Source organism: Panicum virgatum, chromosome 3N, assembly GCF_016808335.1.
Source record: "Panicum virgatum strain AP13 chromosome 3N, P.virgatum_v5, whole genome shotgun sequence".
Lineage (NCBI taxonomy): Eukaryota > Viridiplantae > Streptophyta > Magnoliopsida > Poales > Poaceae > Panicum > Panicum virgatum.
Window position 1 is genome coordinate 49,119,879 of NC_053147.1, and position 21,006 is coordinate 49,140,884.

Here is a 21,006-nt window from a genome sequence, read left to right on the forward strand (position 1 = left end):
TTCTCATTGACATTGTTGACGCATGTGTTGCTAGTTAATTGTGCCTCACCATGGTGTATCCAAACCTTGTAATCAGCTATAAAACCGCGTTGGATCAAATGTGTCTTGATTACATCAATGTTCTCCCATACTATATTCTTCTTGCAGTCAAAGCACGGACAACGGATTTGCTTTGTCCTATTACTGTGAGCATGCAATTTCGCGACCTGAACAAACTTTGATACTTCCGTCATGAAAGAATATGAATGTCTCTTTGTGTCGTACATCCATGCCCTATCCATCTTGAAGCTCTCTATGACAATAAATGTAACATTAAACAAAACTCAATTAATCGCTAATGTAATTTATTTTGACAACAATTATACTATAGTATGTAAAATTTTCTAAATCTTATTAACAATGCAAATCAAGGTCTTAGTGCTAGATCAATTGACTCTTGAAGCTCTTAGTTCTAAATCCTATGGTAATAAATGTAAAATTAAATAAAACTCAATTAATTTATTTTGATAAAATTTAAAGTAGAAAAATATTATCTACAATTTATTAAGAGTAAAAGACAAGCTTCTAGTTATAGATAATACTAGATAAAAATATAAACTATTATTACAAAAATCAAGTTCATACCCTTTCTCTTTCCTATTTTTACTAAACCTAGATCTAGATCTAGATCTAGATGATTTCCAAGCTCATAATGGAGGAAAAACATATTAAAACTTGTAAGCAATGGTTCAATCATGCCTCATCATTCAAGAAAGATTGGAAACAAATTAACTTCTAGCTCAATTACCTCTAGAATGAGGAAGAACACCATAGATGCTCTCCTCCAAAGACAACACAATTTAAGCTCTAAACTATGGATTAAATTTGAAAAAGAAGCTAAATATGGTACAAACTTACCTTTTAGAGTTACCTCCTCCAAAAAAAATCAAGAACAAAACCTTCCCCCTTGTATTTGGTGATTTTGGAGCTGTACCCGAGCTCCTCTCGGGCACAGTCCAAAGAGAGGGCTGTGTGGAGAAGAAACAGTTCGGGTATTGTAGTGGCGATTTGTGCTTGCGGGCCTCATAATTGCCCGCCAGCACAAATGGTATTTGTGCTGGCGGTCAACATAACCGCCCGCCAGCACAAATGTACCAGTCTTTGCCGACGGGCGTTTAAGAGGCCCGCCAACAAAGATAACCTTTGTGCTGGCGGGCGCTAGCCAAGTGGGCCTTGGTGGATTTGTGCTGGCGGGTTCTAACTACGCCAGCCAGCGCGGTAAATAGTCCCTGTCAGCACAAATCATTTCTGGCCTAGTGTATGAAATAAATTTGAACTGTATATAAATAAATTCGTGGGATAGAAATATATATCATGGAGCTAATCAAGAAACGAGTTCCAACTTTGAACTGTATATAAGTAAATTTGACATGCAGAATGACAAATTAAAATTATGTATGTTTTTGTCATGTTGTAGGTGTGCAAAAGATTCAAACTATTGTAGCTAGAGTTCTGTACATAGAGAAAAGTTCGTTGTACCCTCTAAACTTGGCGCCGAATCTGAAAAACAACCCCGAACTAGAAAATCAGAAATCTTGCATATCTCAACTTTCAATACCACTCAAATTACCCTCCTTGAAAGCAGTTTTCTATGGTGGTTTTGCTTTTGTGGCAATGAGACCCACATGTCAGCCCCTCTGACCTGTCCCAGCTCACCTCCGCCCCGTTTATCAACTCTACAATCTCAACCTCGCCTCCGATAATGATGATGTCTCTACCTCTGTAGCCATGCCCCCTGACAGCACCGAGCTCCTCGGAGACCTGGTCAACTGTAGCTAGGATGTCCGAACTGCCAAATTACGGTCGTTTTTACTTGCTTCACCGTCGATTTCACCTGCGTCGGTGCCCGGTTGCCACCGGTGTTGCCTAGGAGCTCTCCACCATGACGGGCGCCGTCTTGGAGGCTGGAGAGAGGGAAGGGACGAGAGAGGAGGAGGAGATAATAAGTTCCTGACAAGTAGAGTCCACTGCCAGGCGTTCAATGAGGTGGACTCCGACATGTGGGCCCTGTTGTCACATAAGCAAAACCACCATAGAAAACCGCTTTGAAATGGAGGGTGGGAGGGGGGGTTAAATTTGTCCGGTATTGAAAGTTGAGGTATATAAGATTTCTGGTTTTTGAGTTCGGGTTGTTTTACATATTTGGTGACAAGTCCAGGGACCCGTAGATATAGGGTACCGGGAGAGGAATCCTTATCTCTTTGCTTCTTTATGTGTACACAAATAACACTAATAAGACTGGTGGGCCACCTTTCAGAGATGACAGAATTGCTTTTGGAATGGAACAATCAACTCACTAAACAGCAAGATGAACATGGAAACACGCCGCTACACTTTGCGCTGTCATTAGAAAGTGAGGCACACGGAATGCTTCCCCTCTATGCCGTGCCAGTTAAAAAGGGAAAAGCTATTGCAACCCTTTTGAACATAACAGAACCACCATTGGAACTTACTAGACAATTACTGGAAGCAGATGCATATTCTGCATTTCAACCAGACAGAAAAGGGTCGTTCCCTATACATATTGCAGCCTCTGCAGGTAAACTTTCAGCAGTCATTGTTTTGGTCACAATGTTCCCTGGATGTGCCGGATTGCGTGACTCAGATGGAAGAACTTCTGTTCATGTTGCCGCCAAGAAGAAGAGACACGATATAGTTGCATATGCGTGCCAAACTCCGGCATTGTCAACAATTTTGAACAAACAAGATATTGAAGGGAACACTGCTCTACACCTAGCAATAGAGGTTGGGGATTGGTGGATTTTTGCTTGCCTGTTTGTCAACAAGCAGGTGGACTTAAATCTACCAAACAAAAAGAAGCATACTCCGCTAGAACTTTCTGTTAACACTATTCCCACAGGACTATACTGTCTCCTGGTAATGTAGTTTGATCGCAAAATAAAATTTCTCACATGTTTTCTAAAGTTTGAGCAATATTTAAGGAAACTAATATTTCTATCTCCAATCTGCAGAATTCACGAATTTTGATACAGGAAACACTAATAGCTGCCAATGCTGCTCGTGGTATTTTCCGACGGGATGCTGGCATGGATCAATACTGTTATGACCGGTGTCCAGTACACCAGGAGGAGGCCCATTAGTGGCTAGGCGCAGGAGATTAGATGGGCTTGGCCCAGTTATTTACCTCGTTTCTTTATAAACACTGTTAGAGGAGTCAAGGGTCTATTGGGCCTTAGCCCATTAGGGTTAATTAGTCGCTTGCTTAGGGGTCAAGCAAACATCTCTATATAAGGAGAGGAGATGTATCAATCTAATCAAGCAAGACCAATCATATCGCTCGGCTTCCCTCAGGGACCCGGGAGACCCCCAAACCCTAGCCGCCATCTCTTGAACAGTGCCCGTGGTACTGTAGCACCGCGGGTACTGTAGCACGCCAGCATCCGTCACTTCTTCCTCCACAATCTTCTCAATCCCACCACGCTCTTAACATCTAGTATCAGAGATCTCTGGTTCGATCATGTCTTCTTCTTCTCCGCCCACCTCTCAACCGCCGCCACCATCGCCGGCCATGACGCTGCCCCAGACATCCGGCGCCCCACCACCTCCCTCGACTAGCGCACCGCTGCCAGGTGCGCACGTGACCTCGGGGGTGCTGATCGCCCCATTGGCGTCCGCCTCGATCGTCTTCACTCCAGAGCAGATGACCGCGGCGATCATGGACCTGGGGTGGGCGGTGGTGGGCATCCGGTCCTTCCTCGCCGGATCATATGCGCCGCAGCTGCCGCCGGTGCCGCCTCCACCGCCTCTACCATCGCCCGCCGCCACAACGACGTACCAGAACGGGATGCCCTTCGATGGGACGGTGCCGCACCCCACGCCCACCGCGCCGCCGCCGTCTCAGGGCGTTCCAATCCAGCAGATCCGTTTCCCGCCATCGCCTTCGCCGCTGCCGACTTGGATCACCGGGACGGCAGAGCCCATCTACACGGCGCCTAGCCCGCAGCGGTACCTGCAGCCGCCCCCGACCACTGGGGCGCCCATGGCGCACGGCGGCATTCCGACCTCAAGCGCCCTCTACGGCGGGTGGACGGCACACTCATTCTGGGCTCCTGCCTGTTTCTGTCGTTGCCCGCCACGACGTCGCCGCCGGACCACGAGGGCGCGGCCTTCTCCTGGCCGTCCCAAGAGCCGCCGCCTCCTCGGTTCTACAAGCTGGAGTTCACCACATACGACGGCACGGCTGATCCCCTGAACTGGTTGAATCAGTGTGAACAGTTCTTCCGGGGTTAGAGCACGCTCGCCTCCGACCGCACCTGTCTCGCTTCCTACCATCTTCGGGGAGCAGCCCAGACGTGGTACTACGCCCTCGAGCAGGACGAGGGCATGCCGTCGTGGGAACGCTTCCAGGACCTCTGCCGTCAACGTTTCGGGCCCCCGATCCGCGGCAGCCGACTAGCCGAGTTGGGTCGGCTCCCGTTCACCTCGACAGTCCAGGACTTCGCTGACCGGTTCCAGGCGGTGGCATGCCATGCACAGAACCTGTCTTCACACCAGCACGACGAGCTCTTTGTCGGCGGCCTCCCGGATCACATTCGGGTGGACGTGGAGTTGCACGACCCCCAGGATCTTCAGACGGCCATGTACTACGCTCGGGCGTTCGAGCGCCGAGTGACCGCCATGCAGACGACGCCACCGCCCCGGGCTGCTCGTCCTCCGCAGCGCCCAATGCCACTACCGGCACACCCGCCGGGTGGTGCTCCGGCCGCACCCAACCAGGCGCCGGCGGCGAACCGCTCTTTTCGCTGCCTCACGCCGGCCGAGCAGCTGGAACGTCGTCGCCAGGGACTATGCTTCAACTGCGATGAGCCCTATGTTCCCGGGCACGTGTGCCAGAGGCTCTTCTACTTGGAGTCTAGGGACTACCTCGTGGAGGACGAACCGGTGGCCGACGTGGTGGCCGTGACCGCAGCTCCGGAGGTGGAGGCCACGCAGGAGCAGGAACCAGCTAATGCATTTGTTGTCTCCCTCCATGCCCTGGCAGGAATCTGTACGGATAACACCATGCTTCTCCCGGTGGTGATCCAGGGAGAACATCTTCTGGCACTACTCAACACCGGCTCCACCCACAACTTCCTCTAGGGTGACATTATGCACTGCCTGGGGCTTTAGCCAGCGGGCGGGGAGCACCTCCGCGTCACCGTCGCCAACGGAGATCGCCTACCGTGCGCGGGCGTCACCCGCGACGTTCCAATCAGCATCGAAGGCGAGGCATTCTCCATCACGTGCGTCGGCCTCAACTTGGGCTGCTTCGACTGCATCCTCGGCGTCGACTGCCTCCGCACCTTGGGCGCCATCCTCTGGGACTTCAAGGCCATGACGATGGCCTTCTGGAGCGACGGACGTCGCGTCTGCTGGCAGGGCGTGGGCGCCCCTACCCCGGTTGCACCTCAGCAGCGCGCGCTAGCGGCCATCGCGAACGCCCAGCATCCCATGCTGGACCGCCTCCTGCAGCAGCATGGCGCCATCTTCGAGGAACCGCAGGGGCTCCCTCCGGAACGGCCGTACGACCACCACATCCACCTCCTGCCGGGTACCACTCCCGTTGCTGTGAGACCGTACCGCTACCCGCAGCTGCAGACGGATGAGCTGGAGCGGCAGGTCACGGCCATGCTTGCCCAGGGCATCATCCGACCTAGTACCTCGCCATTCTCTACGCCTATGCTCCTTGTCCGGAAGCCGGATAACACTTGGCGTTTCTACATCGACTACCGCGCCCTCAACGCCAAGACGTCCAAGGACAAGTTCCCCATCCCAGTGGTACTCGAGCTCCTGGACGAGCTCTTTGGGGCTCGCTTCTTCACCAAGCTCGATCTGCGTTCGGGCTACCACCAGGTGCGGATGCACCTCGACGACATCGCCAAAACGGTGTTCCGGACGCACCATGGCCATTACGAGTTCCTGGTCATGCCGTTCGGTCTCTGCAACGCCCCGGCGACCTTTCAGGCGCTGATGAATGACGTCTTGCGCCCCTACCTACGGAGGTTTGTGCTGGTCTTTTTCGACAACATACTCATCTACAACTCGTCGTGGGCGGAGCACCTTTAGCACGTCGCCATCGTCCTCAACGAGCTTCGGGCGCATCGACTCCACATTAAGCGCTCGAAGTGCTCGTTCGGGGCGACATCAGTGGCCTATCTGGGCCACATCATCGCCAAGGATGGCGTCGCCATGGACGCCGACAAGGTCGCGGCAGTTGCTGCGTGGCCGCAGCTGCGCTCCACCCGGGGCCTCCGAGGCTTCCTAGGCTTGGCAGAGCGGGAGCTCATCGGCCTCATGCAGGCCGTACGACATTGGCGCCCATATCTCTGGGGGCGCCACTTTCTCATCCGCACTGACCATTACAGCTTGAAGTTTCTATTAAACCAGCGCTTGTCGACCGTGCCGCAACACCAGTGGATCAGCAAGCTGTTCGGCTTCGACTTCGCCGTTGAGTACCGGCCGGGGCGCCTCAACACCGTGGCGGACGCCTTGTCCCGCCGCGACGCCAAGGACGCGATCGAGCTAGACAGCAGCCCGGGGGCGGCGTGCATCCTCTCCGGGCCCTCCTTCGCGTTGATCGACGACATTCGCCGTGCTACGGCGACCGCAGAGACGCCCAACTGCTATGACGGCAACTGGAGGCCGGTGAGCTGTCGGCGCCGTGGCGCGTCGACGACGGCCTTCTCCTGCACGGGCGCCGTCTCTTCGTCCCCGACCGCGCCGACTTGCGCCACCAGGCGCTTATGCTCACGCACTCCACCAACCATAAGGGTGTGCAGAAGCCACTGCATCGGCTCTGCTCCGACTTCTACATTCTCGGCGATCGTGCCCTGGTCCAGGACTGGGTGCGGTCCTGCAGTACTTGTCAGCACAACAAGATGGAGACTCTATAGCCGGCAGGGCTGCTGCAGCCGCTGGAGGTGCCGTCCCAGGTGTGGGCGGACATCTCCATGGACTTCATCGAGGGCCATTTTTCGGACTTCCAGCTCGAGGACGAGCTGTTTGCGCTGGCAGGGAGAGATGTTATGACCGGTGTCCAGTACACCAGGAGGAGGCCCATTAGTGGCTAGGCGCAGGAGATTAGATGGGCTTGGCCCAGTTATTTACCTCGTTTCTTTATAAACACTGTTAGAGGAGTCAAGGGTCTATTGGGCCTTATCCCATTAGGGTTAATTAGTCGCTTGCTTAGGGGTCAAGTAAACCTCTCTATATAAGGAGAGGAGATGTATCAATCTAATCAAGCAAGAGCAATCATATCGCTCGGCTTCCCTCAGGGAGCCGGGAGACCCCCAAACCCTAGCCGCCACCTCATGAACAGTACCCGCGGTACTGTAGCACCGCGGGTACTGTAGCACGGCAGCATCCGTCACTTCTTCCTCCGCAATCTTCTCAATCCCACCACGCTCTTAACAAATACAGTCCCCAATCTGAAGCAGAGGATGAGGAAAAAGGGTCTGCGATAGTATCAAACTCAACGCAGTTCCTTAGCGTTGGGTTAGTATTAATTACAACGATGGCATTTGGTGCTACATTTGCGTTGCCTGGGGGTTACATAGCTGATGATCACACTAACGGAGGAATGCCAACTCTAGCTCGAGTAAAACAATTTCAAGGATTCATGATGGCAAACACATTAGCATTTTTCTGCTCCTCGTTAGCTGTCTTAAGCCTTGTGTTTGCTGGAACACCCACAGTTGAGTTGCCCATGCGCTACATGCACTACAATATATCCATATGGCTATCTCTGAATGCAGTAGGATCCTTGGCCATAGCCTTTGCAATAGCTGTCTACATAATGATTACTCCAGTTGCTGCTAAAACCTCTCTTGCAGTCATTGTGGTTATTCTTTCAATAGGAATCCTCCATTCTCCCTCAATAACTGAAAAATTTGCTGTACTTTTGTTAGTGCTATGTATCAGGCCAGGAATACTGCCAGTATTAAGATCTAGTATCTCTAAGGTAATGGTACTCATGTGCTGGCCACTCATAGTAATATTTGGTTGGCAAGAATTTTCATCACGGTACCGGTGATTTGAAGCATGAAAGTGATATTGTGGTATATAGACATGATTCTTGTTCACTATTGTAAGTTTTATCATCTTGTTTGAAATAGCGCAAAGGAGAATCCAAGTGGTTGTTCTATAAATTTATATTGAAATAAAGCAAAGGAAAATCTTCTGATGAAAGATGGATAAATTTACTTCTGAATTATATGGAATTATTAACAGCAAATTTACTTCTGAATATTCGGTACAAAGTTTACGTACCACCCTCTGAGGATACAGATAATGACCCTCTTTTGTTGATATTATATGGAATTATTAACACTATATTATTGGTGTCCTGCTAGCCGTTCCTTTTCCTTTCAGACACCCTTTTAGTTGGGCCACGCCCTTGCTGCTAACTCATGCATGCTTACAGAGGAAGTCTATCATAAGCTGATTGACAAGTTCAGGAAATTGCTCTTGAACAAAATGGGATCCTTTTGGGATGTAAGTAATCTCATGGTCTGGCGCAATTTCTTTCAGCTTTTCACTTGAAATGTAGTCCTTCAGTGCTGGAAATTTGAGGATGTAGTCCTTCTGACCCATCATCACAAACATTGGCATTTCAAACCTTGGGTCAGCGTATTCAGCTTCAGCAGGTTTGGTCCTATTATTAAGATATAAAAAGATGCTTGTTAATGACATATTTAGTTTTGTAGAAATTTGACATCTCAGTAAAAGCCTAAATAATGATATAATAGACATATATATTGTCAATTGTCATGCTTTCCAACTATATACTTCTCACCTGTACGGAATTTGTAAGGCCGTGATGAAACCTGATTTTTCATACAGGTTAGTGTAGGCATCTTGATTGATAGGAGCCTTAAGGATGGAGTCGTTGAGGTTAGAAGGCAAGGCGACCGGATTATCCTAATCCGGTTGGTAGTTGGAGATTCGGTTTTGAATGTGATCAGTGCCTATGCCCCTCAGGTAGGCCTTAGTGAGAGCACCAAGATGCAGTTCTGGGAAGATCTAGATAGCATGGTTAGTACCGTGCCTACCAGCGAGAAACTCTTCATAGGAGGAGATCTCAACGGCCATGTGGGTGCGACTAATGTAGGGTTCGAGCGAGTGCACGGGGGTTTTGGGTATGGTAGCAGGAGTCAAGAGGGGGAGGATGTGTTGAACTTCGCGTTAGCCTACGACTTGTTGATAGCGAATACCGTGTTTAAGAAGAGGGAATCCCATCTTGTGACGTTTCGTAGTGGACAACACTCGAGCCAGATCGACTTTATCCTTACTAGGAGGGAGGATAGACGTGATTGCTTAGATTGTAAGGTGATACCTGGGGAGTGTGTTGTCCCTCAACACAAGCTTGTGGTGGCGGATTTTCGTCTTCGGGTACGTGTCCACCGGGACAAATGTGCCAGGATTGCGAGAACAAAGTGGTGGAAGCTTAGAGGGGAAGCGGCACAAGCGTTTAAGGAAAGGATGTTAGGTGAGGGGCCTTGGGAAGAAGGAGAAGACGCAGATGACATGTGGCTAAAGATGGCAACATGTGTTCGGAAGGTGGCCTCAGAGGTGTTTGGCGTGAGTAGGGGAGTCAAACAGGAGGGGAAAGACACCTGGTGGTGGAACGACGAGGTGCAAAGGGCTATTAAGGAGAAGAAGGAGTGTTTCAAGCTCCTCCATCTTGACAAGAGTGCAGCCAACATCGAGGGCTATAAATTAGCGAAGAGGGTTGCAAAGCGAGCTGTCAGTGTAGCAAAGGGTAAGGCGTATGATGACCTGTATCAGCGGCTAGGCACGAAAGAAGGGGAGAAGGACATTTATACGATGGCTAGGATCCGCGAGCGGAAGACAAGGGACATCAACCAAATCAAATGCATTAAGGATGGGACAGATCGACTGCTAGTGAAGGATGAGGAGATCATGGATAGACGGAGAGAGTACTTCGACAAGTTGTTTAATGGGGAGAGTGAGAGTCCCACCCTTGAGTTAGATGACTCTTTTGACGATACCAACAGACGTTTTGTGAGGAGAATTCAGGAGGCAGAGATCGGGGAGGCTTTGAAGAGGATGAAGAGAGGTAAAGCGATGGGCCCTGATGGTATTCCCATTGAGGTGTGGAGATGCCTAGGAGATAGAGCAATAGTATGGTTAACTAAGCTTTTTAATCTCATTTTTCGGTCAAACAAGATGCCTGAAGAATGGAGGAGAAGTATATTAGTACCTATCTTCAAAAATAAGGGCGATGTTTAAAGTTGTACTAACTACCGTGGGATTAAGCTGATGAGCCATACGATGAAGCTTTGGGAGAGGGTTATTGAGCATCGCCTAAGAAGAGTGACAAGTGTGACCCAAAACCAATTTGGGTTCATGCCTGGAAGGTCAACCATGGAGGCAATTTTCTTAATACGACAATTGATGGAGAGATATAGGGAGCAGAAGAAGGACTTGCACATGGTCTTCATTAACCTTGATAAGGCATATGACAAAGTACCGAGAAATGTCATGTGGTGGGCTTTGGAGAAGCACAAAGTCCCAACTAAGTACATTACCCTCATTAAGGATATGTACAAGGATGCGACGACGTTTGTCCGAACATGTGATGGCAACACCACTGACTTTCCTATTAACATAGGCCTACACCAGGGGTCAGCATTGAGCCCTTATTTATTTGCTTTAGTGATGGATGAGGTCACAAGGGATATCCAAGGTGAGATCCCGTGGTGTATGCTCTTTGCTGATGATGTAGTGCTAGTTGACGAGAGTAGGGCAGGGGTTAATAGGAAGTTAGAGCTGTGGAGACGCACGTTAGAGTCGAAAGGGTTCAGACTTAGTAGGACCAAGACCGAGTACATGATGTGCGATTTCAGCGCGACTAGGCATGAGGGGGGAGACGTTAGTCTAGATGGGCAAGTGGTGGTCCAGAAGGATACTTTTCGGTATTTAGGATCGGTGCTACAAAAGGATGGCGACATTGATGAAGATGTTAGGCATAGAATTTCAGCTGGCTGGTTGAAATGGCGGCAAGCTTCTGGCATCCTTTGTGACAAGAGGGTGCCACAAAAGCTAAAAGGCAAATTCTATAGGACAGCAATTCGTCCGGCGATGTTATACGGTGCTGAATGTTGGCCTACAAAAAGGCGACATGTGCAGCAACTGAGTGTAGCAGAGATGCGGATGTTGCGGTGGTTTTGCGGGCACACAAGGAGGGATAGAGTCCGGAACGAAGTTATTCGGGATAGGGTCGGGGTGGCCCCAATTGAGGAGAAACTTACTCAGCATCGGCTGAGATGGTTTGGACATGTCCAACGAAGGCCTCCTGAGGCGCCGGTGCGTAATGGGGTTCTTGAGCGGGTCGATAATGTAAAGAGGGGTAGAGGTAGACCTAAACTGACGTGGGATGAGTTGGTTAAAAGAGACCTTAAGGATTGGAATATCTCTAAAGAGATAGCTTTGGATAGGAGCGTTTGGAGACTAGCTATCAATGTGCCTGAACCTTGAACTTATTTCTTTCGGGTTTCATCTCTAGCCTACCCCAACTTGCTTGGGAAAAAAGGCTATGTTGTTGTTGTTGTTGTTAGTGTAAGCAGAGAGGTCTTCTTCCCTGAACCAATAAGGCATCCGTGTTGAGTCATCTGCCAGGTCCATAATCTCTTGTCCTGGCTTGGCAATAGGAATTTCACTCCTGGAGAAGAGGATGTAGATTGTGCGCATGATCCTCCTCGCATCAAACCTGCCAAAATCAGACTCCGCTCTCCCAGGCTCCTAATTAGGTTAAACAGCCACATGATAAATGTTACAAATTTCAAATACAGAAGCCTAAGAATACAACAGCTTCATCGAAGGACATGACAATAGCGTGGTATCAGACGTTAGTGTGTAGTGCCGATGTTATGAAAGTTCAAGGAGCATCTACTAATTGCGTCATTCACTAGCAAGAATAGAACTTTACGAAAGAGCGCTTCTGTTATTTACCCTCCATCTGTATATGTAGAATCCCTCAGGAAGTCCACTACGACTGAGGCTTTCCACGAGAGGAGGCACTCCAAAGGTCACAACACCACATACACGGTCTGGGTGGCAGAGAGCAAGATCAAATGCTGGCTTGGCACCAAAATCCTTTGCAACAAGGAATACCTTTCAATCAAATATCGCATATTATTGGAATGGCGTGACTTGTGTTGATGAATCAAGACTGACAAAATTACAAACTGCTCAATGATACTCTAGATTAATGATTGAATAATAAACATCATCATATCTATTAAATTATCAGATAAGAATAACGTTACCCACTGTCATTAAAATTATGAATATAATATTAAGATATCTGGAATTAGCTTTGAGCCTATTCATTTTGCCAGCCTTATTGAAGCTATTCTCTTTTTTTTCGTATCCAATCACTGTATTGCATTCTATATTCCTAGGTTACATCTAACACACCAAACTATATTCATATGGCACAGATCTGCTTATTATTTTTTAAATATTGGACCTAACACTGTACTGTCTCCTAGAAGATGTACAGGAAGTTTATTAATTTACAAGTTTGAAGAGAAAACTGCTCATCATCTTTGTCAAAATCATCAAGATATATAAGAATTGACAACTTAAACTGCAAAAATTTTATGGTTCCAAACTTCTAATGCAGGCATGACAGAAAACTTCGTAGTTTAGGCACACCTTAGAAATGCCCAGAGAATCAAGAATCGATAGGAGATCTTTGATCAAGCTCTCCCATGATGCTAGTGCTAAGTCAGAAGGTGGCTCTGAGAGGCCATAGCCGGGGAGATCAGGAGCAATAGCACAGAACCCGGCTGCCGCTGCTGCAACCATTTGGTGCCTCCAGGAGTACCATACCTCAGGGAAGCCATGAACAAAGAGCAAGGTCCCGACTTCACCTGCACAAGAACAGAAATGGGGTAAACAATGGCTGCTGTGGATTAGATGCCTACTGAATTTAGTGAGTGAAACCTTTTCCAATATGAGCTATATGCAGCTTGAGCCCTCTGATGGGCAAGTAGGAGTGTTCTATCTCCTGATTCATCTTTCTTTTCCGATATGCTGCCTTGGTTTGTGTAGGTTAGTTGCTTGATGAGGGAACTATTTGGAAGCATCTTTAATAAGTTAATGAAAGTCAACTATGGGTAGGTGCTTCGGTAATATCCTAGATGTACTTTATTTCTGTATAATATTGCACTATGTTAACTAAAATAATTTATGCGACATTCCGGTGGGTGAGCTGTCGTTTGAAGAAAAAAATACTAGCATTGAAAAAAATACAAATTTACTCATTTAATTTTTCAGTTGTTCAATCTCAATAGTAATATTGAAGTTTACGAAATCTGCCTGTATAAATCCTGATAAGTAAGAACAATATTTTGTACAACAAAATAGTCATTTTAATATGAAGTTTGACATGGTATAATACAAAAAAGATTAAACTTTTTGAGACAAATTTACTCATTTCACAATCTTATTATTCTTAATAAAAAGTTGATGCTCAAAATTTCAATAGCTCAACAATTCAACTACCGCATGAAGCATTACACTAACGTACCAATGACGAATATGTTATGTGATGTTCAAAGAAACTGACAAGAATGGATGGGCCAACTAGTGATGTTACGTTTGCTTATTAGAAACTGTTGAGTGAAAAGTGAATGGGAGAAACTAATAGATTGTACTGTGTATAGTTACACATATATATTACAGTCCCAAAAGCAGTTGCTTGCCAAGGGACAAGTCCAAAAGGTGTCTCTCTATGTAAAGTAGTCTATACAAAAGGGTGTCTATTGATCACTAACTAATTAATTAATTCTAACACTCTCCCTTGATCAATCGACTTCTTGTAGGCACCATTATTTGTTGATGCTTAGGAAAACCCTGTGGGAAAAACCAAAGTGTCTTAATATACTAGGCAAAACTTCTTAAAACCCCGTGGGAAAAAATAAGAAGAAACACTATGATATATATATATATATATATAATTAATTACAATGTTGATAGATCCTTCAAGTAACCCAAAGACTTAGTCCAAAAACAATTTGATCAAAGATCAATGTGTCATGAATATTATCTTTGAAAAATGCTTGTAGGGAAAAATAGATAATATGACACTTACTATGTGTTGGCATTACCTCATTAAAAATTTTATATGAGAAAACTTCAAAGAGTAAAACTCATGTAAAGAAAAGAGTGTAATGTGATGTATGAATCCATGTCATTATTTAGAGGGACTCTACCTCTGATTCTTGCAAGTCTCTAAGTCTTCTCATAGCAATCCCTTCAATACATTTATGAAATGTGGAGTATGGTAGAGATTTTGTCAATAAATCCGCAAGATTATGACAAGACTTAATCTGCAAGATTTCTATATCTCCATTCTTTTGCAATTCATGAGGATAGAATAGTTTAGGAATAATATGTTGTCATATTACTCTTAATATAACCTAGTTCCATCTGCACAACACATGCCGCATTATCTTCGGTGTACATGTCAAGTGTATTTATACCACATGATTGTGTTATGTGGTTTGTCATTCTGCGAAGCCACGCATTCACGTGATGCTTCATATAAAGCAATTATTTCAAAATGATTGGTGGAGGTTGACATCAAAGTATGCTTTGAAGACTTCCAAGATATTGTTGTTCCACCTTGTAAGAAAACAAAGCATGTTTGTGATTTGCCATTATGGGGTTCCAATAAATAAACATCATCTGTATATCCTAACAAAACAGGATCTTTATTTCTATTATAGAACAATCAAAGATCTCTTGTGTCGTTTAGATATCTTATAATAGTTTTAATTCCGACCCAATGATGTTTGGTAGGGGCAGCACTATGTCTAGCCAGCAAATTTACTGCGAATGCAATATCCGGCCGGGTGCTGTTAGCAAGATACATAAGTACTGCGAATGCAATATCCGGCCGGGTGCTGTTAGCAAGATACATAAGTGCTCCAATGGAACTAAGATGTGGGACTTCATTGCGGGATATTAATTGTCCATGTTGAATTTCTCCAATATCTTCTGGACATATGTAGCTTAGTATATAAATATACCAGAACATAAATGTTCAAGTTGTAAACCTAAGCAGAATTTGGTTTTGCCCAAATCCTTCATTGCAAACTCCATCTTTAAATGATGATGTGCTTCATTAATATCAGATTCGTTGCCAATGATGTTAAGATCATCAACGTATACCGATATTATACAAATCATGTTGATGATTTCTTAATGAAGACACACAGAAAGTCATCATTATTTGTGTATCCCTTTGTAGTGAGGAATTCACTTGACCGATTGTACCACATTCGGCTTGACTGTTTTAAGCCATATAATGACTTCTGCAGCTTAAAGCAATACATGTTGCAATTTTCCTTAGAATTCGGTACACTGATTCCATCAGTAACTTTCATGTATATATATATCAGAACCTAATTATCTATACAAGTATGCGGTCACTACGTCCGTCAACTGCATAGATAGACCTTGTGCCAGCGATATTAAATATCCGAATGTTATTCCGCTGATTACTAGAGAGTAAGTTTTGTTGAAATCAATGCCAGGTCTTTGCGTAAAATCTTGTGCCACCAGCTTTGCTTTATATCTCACCACTGCATTGTCTTCGTTTCTTTTACGAATGAAAACTCATTTGTATCCCACTGGGAGGATACCAGGGGGTGTTGCCATTACAGCCGAAAATACTTCTTTTATAAAGTGAGGCAATCTCTGCTTCAATTGCTACCTTCCACTTATTCCAGTCCGAGCTAGTCGGGGATCCCCCATCGAAGCGGTTGTAGCCTTGTAGGAGAGGTCGAGCACCTGGAGACCTGATGTAATCTGTGTGGCCACGACATGCAACTGCTCGGCTAGCCGCACATCCGCACCACCATGCCACCGCAGCCCCTTCGTCGGGATAACGTGGCGTGAGAGGGGAAATGTGGCGCTCGGTGCTGCCGCTGCTCGATGCTGACGCAGCGACCTGTCGTCCGCTGCCCTCGCGGCCGTCCACCGGGAGCCCGCCAACCTCGCCCCACCGCAGCCAGGCACCTCTTCCCTCGACACCTCCCGTGCCGCCTCCTGCTCCCCGACTCGGCGCCGCATGTGCTGGTCGGGGAAAGAAGCCTTGTCGCCGGTCAATCCGGCCCCAGCCTCCGCGCCCGCTCGTATCGTTGCCGATTCACCGCCGGATCCGAGGTGCTAGGCTGCCGCTGCCAGCCCGAACCTCCCTGCCCTCGCGCCAGCAGCCATCCCCATCGGAGGCCAGAGACCAGTTGACCTCCGTGCTCGGAAGGTGGCATGGGGAGGCCTGGTCGTCTTTGCGAGAGCAGCGCGGGGAGGAGGGCCCCTGCTCCTCCGCCGACCAGGCGAGTGTGCGCCGCTAGGGAGCGGGCCCGAGGCGGTCGGCGCCGAAAAAGGACAAAGGGGCGGGCGGAGGGAGGGGGCAGCGTGGCCCCATGGGTCATCGGCCGGAGGAGGAGCTCGACGAGGAGGGGTGGCGCCGACGGGAGGAGCTCGCCGGGGGGCCTTGCACAGCCCGGATTTGGGGAAGAAGGAGCCGAGGCGGTGGCGGTAGACCCAGAGAGAGAAAGAGATAGAGGGGGGCGCATCTGGCCACGCGGACCTCCGCCTCGAGCCGGCCGGGAGGGGCTGCTCGCCTGTCGTGCCCTGCCCGCCCGCCGGCCATGGACGCGGCTGCGGCGCGGACCTCCGCCGCAAGCCGCCAGGAGGGGCCGCTCGCCCGCCGGCCATGGACGGACGCAGTCGTGGCGCGGGCCTCCGCCGGGCTGGAGGGTTCCGTGATTTTAGGGTGGGTACGGGTGGGTGGGTAGGTTTACCCAAGGTGAAAAAAAAGAGTCAAATTATGGGAAACATTTTACAAAGAGAGATTTTTTCCCTCATCACCATTGGTCATTCAGGATGGGGGCCTGTCCAATGGGACCGCTGTGAGAGGTACCGGCAAATTTAAGTTGGTAAAGAAAGTTTCAATTGTTTAGTATCTTTATAGTATAGATTTCGCTAGGGTCACATTCGGTATTCCCATTTAGAAAATAGTATAGATTTCGCTAGGGCCACGTTCGGTATTCCCATTTAGAAATTGGAATCGTAGGCTAAGACGGAAGCGGAAACCAGAAAGATGTAAAAGAATAATCGGGGATAGTAGTAGTATAGGACAGATAATAAGAGGACTACTACCATTATTTTTGTTTGGAAAAACGAAAAGCAGAACTCCCTGCTCACAAAGCAGAGCTTCCCACCCAATAGCTCAAGTAGGAAAAGATGAGAATTTCCAGCAGAACACATTGCACAATCTACCTCGTACGTGATCGACGCAGATAACAGGTGTGTGGATTCTGATCATTGTTGTCGTTGGCGATTCGTTGCAGGGGAGCTCGGGACGGTGGTGTTCCTGCACGTTAGACAAGAAACATGAGATTGACAGTAGACAAGAAACAGCAGACCGGCCACGACGGCATAGCATCCAGTCTTTTACTATTGAAAAAACATTATCTGATCCGCCGCCTGCTCTTCGGCGAATTTGCCCACATCATCCGCATGCTCTCCGGCTATTGACACATGTAAATTTTGAGCTATTTAACTATTTACCATCTTTACCGATGCCACCTCTTCAAAAGACATTCTTATTTTGGCTCCTACATTTTTGCCACTTCATTAAACCGGAGTCTATATTATTGCCATTTTTATTGACATGGCACACCAACTCACCATGCCAGCATGGATCACCCACGTGAAAAGATCGTGGTACCCCTCCCTTGTCGACGCTCATGGTGTTCCTTCTCTTTTCATCGCTTGACTGGTGGGACCCACCTATTTTCTTCTTCAACCGCCGTCATCTTCTTTATTCCTTCAATCCTTCTCACCTCCGCCTCCCTCTCCCCGACGGCCGTGCCAGCCATCAGCGCCTCCTGGACCAAGGGCGCGTGGCCTTCTTTGGCTGCTGGGTAGCCGGGGGCGGGCCTCATCTTGGCCTCCCTAGCCTGCGCCTCCAGCGCGCGGAACGTGGCGTCGAGCATCTCGCGGGAGTGCTTTCGGCCTGCGGCCTGCGGCGGTCTCTGCGACGCGGTGCTCGGCCACCTCACAGGCGGCGGCTGCGGCGCAGCTGATGAAGTCGTGCGCGAGGTGCGCCGCGATTAGGACAGTCGGGCTCCCTAAGATGCAGACGGGCTAGGGTGCTCCGGCCGTGCGCGAGCTTCCGAGCTGGCCGTACATGCAGAAGGGCCTGATGCGGGAGCTGGCGAGCGGGTTCCGCCTTCTCATGGACCCGGCCTACGGGCTCATCACCTTCGACAGCCTCCCCTGCAGCGCGGCGCTGCTGGGCCTGGGCGACATGTTCGACGACTACCTCCGCAGGATGCTCGCCGAGGGGGGCTTCGACGAAGACGACGCGCTCAGCGAGATGGAGTTCTGCGTGCTCATGCACCGGCTCTGCCTCGAGCTCATGGAGGACCGTGTGGCGGAGGCGCGGGATCTGGTTGGACAGCGCGGCGGGCCGTGCGTTGAATGGAGGAAGAAGACGATGAGGTGGAAGAAGATGCACCGGTCCACTGGTCATAGAGATAGAGGGAACTGCGCATTGTGTACTGGGTTAAAGAAGGGACATCATAGTCTTTTCGCATGCTCGATTCAGGCTGGCGTGATGATTTGCGTGCCACATCAGTGAAAATAGCAAATAGTTAGCTTCACGTGAAAAGAAGTGACAAAAATGTAGGAGCCAAATAAAAATGATTTTTGAAAGGTGATATCCGTAAGAATGATAAATAGTTAAATACCCGTAAATTTTGGGAAACAAGACTCCGAGTCAACAATCGTGCCCCAGTTGCCGACTTCTGAAGTCAGTCGGACGCCCAGCCCACTCGGACTCCGATGCAGGAGTATTTTTTTATTTTTAATTTATTTTTCAATTTTATTTTAAAAATAACTCACCCGGATATATATTTGCAAATCTAACCCTTTTGGTCGCGCCGGTCTGTGTGGCGTGACAAAAACACGCTGTCGCGCCACATGCATTGGCGTGACATGATGTGCCACGATGGCATGCTTCGGAGCGCTCGGAAGGGGTCTGCCAGCTCATATTCTACGTGTCAACCTTATCACGCCACTCCCACCGGCGTGACAGTACAGCCTTGTCACGCCACCCCCGCTGGTGTGACAAGGTCTGATTTTAGAAAAATCATATCTTTTTCATACGAACTCGGATGGAGATGATTTTTCTACAAAAATTGTAGCTCTCAACGAGATCTACAACTTTTTTGTTTGAGTTTTTTCATTTGAAGTCATTAAGATGGTTAAATAATTGATTTAAACTTTTGACAGCATATTAAGCACTTTACCTCTATCGGATCATCTCTAACTTGACATGTTTATCATGGTTCTACAAATTAAGTTCTATATAATGTTTGATATATGAAATAATATGGACTAAATAATAATAATTCGATTAGAGATACAATGAGAAATCAAACTATATCATCATTGAGTACGGAATATAATGCAACACTCTAGGTATTATTAATTATAGCTTTAATTTTTGAGTTGGTCCATTCTAATAGCGTGTCTAGTTTTGCTACGTTTTGTTTTTTTATTATAAATACTTTGTTGTAGCAGACTATTTTATTTGTTCCCCTAGAGTTTGTTCTTCAACCACTATACATCACTAAGTCTTATTATACATATTTTCACATTGCCTATCAAATTACGTGCATATATATTATATCTATTTTGTACAAATCAACTCCGAAGTTACATGTGCATATGTACAACCGTTTTGCCACCACCACCTGTATGGAGACTTCCCTACTACCTTTGTGCCGTATTTCTTACAGTCCCTGATATTGTTGGAAGCCCATATACAAATAAGCATATAAAACAATCAATAATTGTGTCATTTTTTTGCATCCATATATTATGTTGTTTTGACCCCATCATCATGCCCCATCATTTTACTTCCATCTATCAGGATCAACCTGTTTTGATCCCCAATAGACGTGCCATACGGCATAGTCTTGATTGGGTGGGAAAGTCTGACGAATTTTTGTATTCGGCATGGACTCTATAATTATATTCTAATTTTTTTAATTCTTTAATTATGAAATTAGATATTTTTCAATTGTATATGATATGGCCTCTTGAGTCAGTTTAGATCATTAGTTATTCGTAAAATCTAGAGTGGTGGGACCATGGAGGCACCTTGAGCAATGATCTTGGCTAGCCAAACCAAGCAGTGCAATCGATAAGCGTTGCGCTGACCAAATGAGATACAGTGAAAAGAAGGCAATAAGATGGAGAACAACAAAGTACTCATTTCATCTAAACCACTTAATTACTAGTATAAAATTTACACATTTGTATCTTTTTCAAACTATTATCATATTTTAAGATCTTAATCTTTCAAAAAAATACTTGATCTAGCTTATAGTTATAATTAATATCCAGAGTGTTGCATTATATTTCATACACAAGGATGATATAGTTTGATTTCTCATTGTATCTCTTATCGAACTATTATTATTTAGTCCATATTATTTTATATATCAAACATTATATAGAACTTAATTTGTAGAACCATGATAAACATGTCAAGTTAGAGATGATCCGATAGAGGTAAAGTGTTTAATATGCTGTCAAAAGTTTAAATCAATTATTTAACCATCTTAATGACTTCAAATGAAAAAATTCAAAACTACAAAGTTTTAGATCACGTTGAGAGCTATAATTTTCGTATAAAAATCATCTCCATCCGAGTTTGTATGAAAAAGATATGATTTTTCTAAAATCAGACCTTGCTACGCCAGTGGGGGTGGCGTGACAAGGCTGTACTGTCACGCCGGTGGGAGTGGCATGACAAGGTTGACATGTGGAATATGAGCTGGCAGACCCCTTCCGAGCGCTCCGAAGCGTGCCAACGTGGCCTGGGTTCTAAATAGCCGGCTAAGGGGTTTAGCG

General features: G+C 47.0%; 3 protein-coding genes and 1 pseudogene across 3 annotated transcripts; 3 read left to right on the forward strand and 1 right to left on the reverse strand.

Moving 5' to 3' along the window:
- The window catches only part of LOC120667850, a 37,341-nt pseudogene extending 34,201 nt beyond the window's left edge, over positions 1–3,140 (forward strand).
- A 428-nt stretch (positions 3,141–3,568) lies between these two features.
- On the forward strand, positions 3,569–6,105 carry LOC120667851. Its single transcript, XM_039947845.1, has 3 exons — positions 3,569–4,090; positions 4,291–5,076; positions 5,170–6,105. The coding sequence occupies exons 1-3, from the start codon at positions 3,569–3,571 to the stop codon at positions 6,103–6,105; spliced, it is 2,244 nt and encodes a 747-aa protein (XP_039803779.1).
- A 2,275-nt stretch (positions 6,106–8,380) lies between these two features.
- On the reverse strand, positions 8,381–13,089 carry LOC120663327 (epoxide hydrolase B-like). The gene is made up of 6 exons (XM_039942137.1): positions 13,012–13,089; positions 12,721–12,938; positions 12,013–12,174; positions 11,630–11,802; positions 8,834–8,896; positions 8,381–8,692 (listed from the first exon to the last, which is right to left on the reverse strand). Exons 1-6 carry the CDS (start codon positions 13,082–13,084, stop codon positions 8,446–8,448), a joined length of 936 nt encoding a protein of 311 aa, XP_039798071.1. The 5' UTR covers positions 13,085–13,089; the 3' UTR covers positions 8,381–8,445.
- A 5,182-nt stretch (positions 13,090–18,271) lies between these two features.
- LOC120667852 (calcium-binding protein PBP1-like) lies at positions 18,272–18,724 on the forward strand. The gene has a single exon (XM_039947846.1). It carries the CDS (start codon positions 18,272–18,274, stop codon positions 18,722–18,724), a length of 453 nt encoding a protein of 150 aa, XP_039803780.1.
- Positions 18,725–21,006: the final 2,282 nt, after the last annotated feature.

Bases quoted from the DNA above. Each gene is read 5' to 3' on its own strand.
- LOC120667851 (XM_039947845.1), top strand. From the start codon at position 3,569: ATGACGCTGCCCCAGACATCCGGCGCCCCACCACCTCCCTCGACTAGC. The intron at 4,091-4,290 runs GCACACTCATTC...TTCCGGGGTTAG, and splicing joins CCCTCTACGGCGGGTGGACG to AGCACGCTCGCCTCCGACCG. The intron at 5,077-5,169 runs GTGATCCAGGGA...CTGGGGCTTTAG, and splicing joins ACACCATGCTTCTCCCGGTG to CCAGCGGGCGGGGAGCACCT.
- LOC120663327 (XM_039942137.1), bottom strand. From the start codon at position 13,084: ATGAATCAGGAGATAGAACACTCCTACTTGCCCATCAGAGGGCTCAAG. The intron at 12,939-13,011 runs GTTTCACTCACT...GTTCTTGTGCAG, and splicing joins TATAGCTCATATTGGAAAAG to GTGAAGTCGGGACCTTGCTC. The intron at 8,897-11,629 runs CTCTGCTTACAC...TCCTATCAATCA, and splicing joins TGGTTCAGGGAAGAAGACCT to AGATGCCTACACTAACCTGT.
- LOC120667852 (XM_039947846.1), top strand. From the start codon at position 18,272: ATGCAGAAGGGCCTGATGCGGGAGCTGGCGAGCGGGTTCCGCCTTCTC.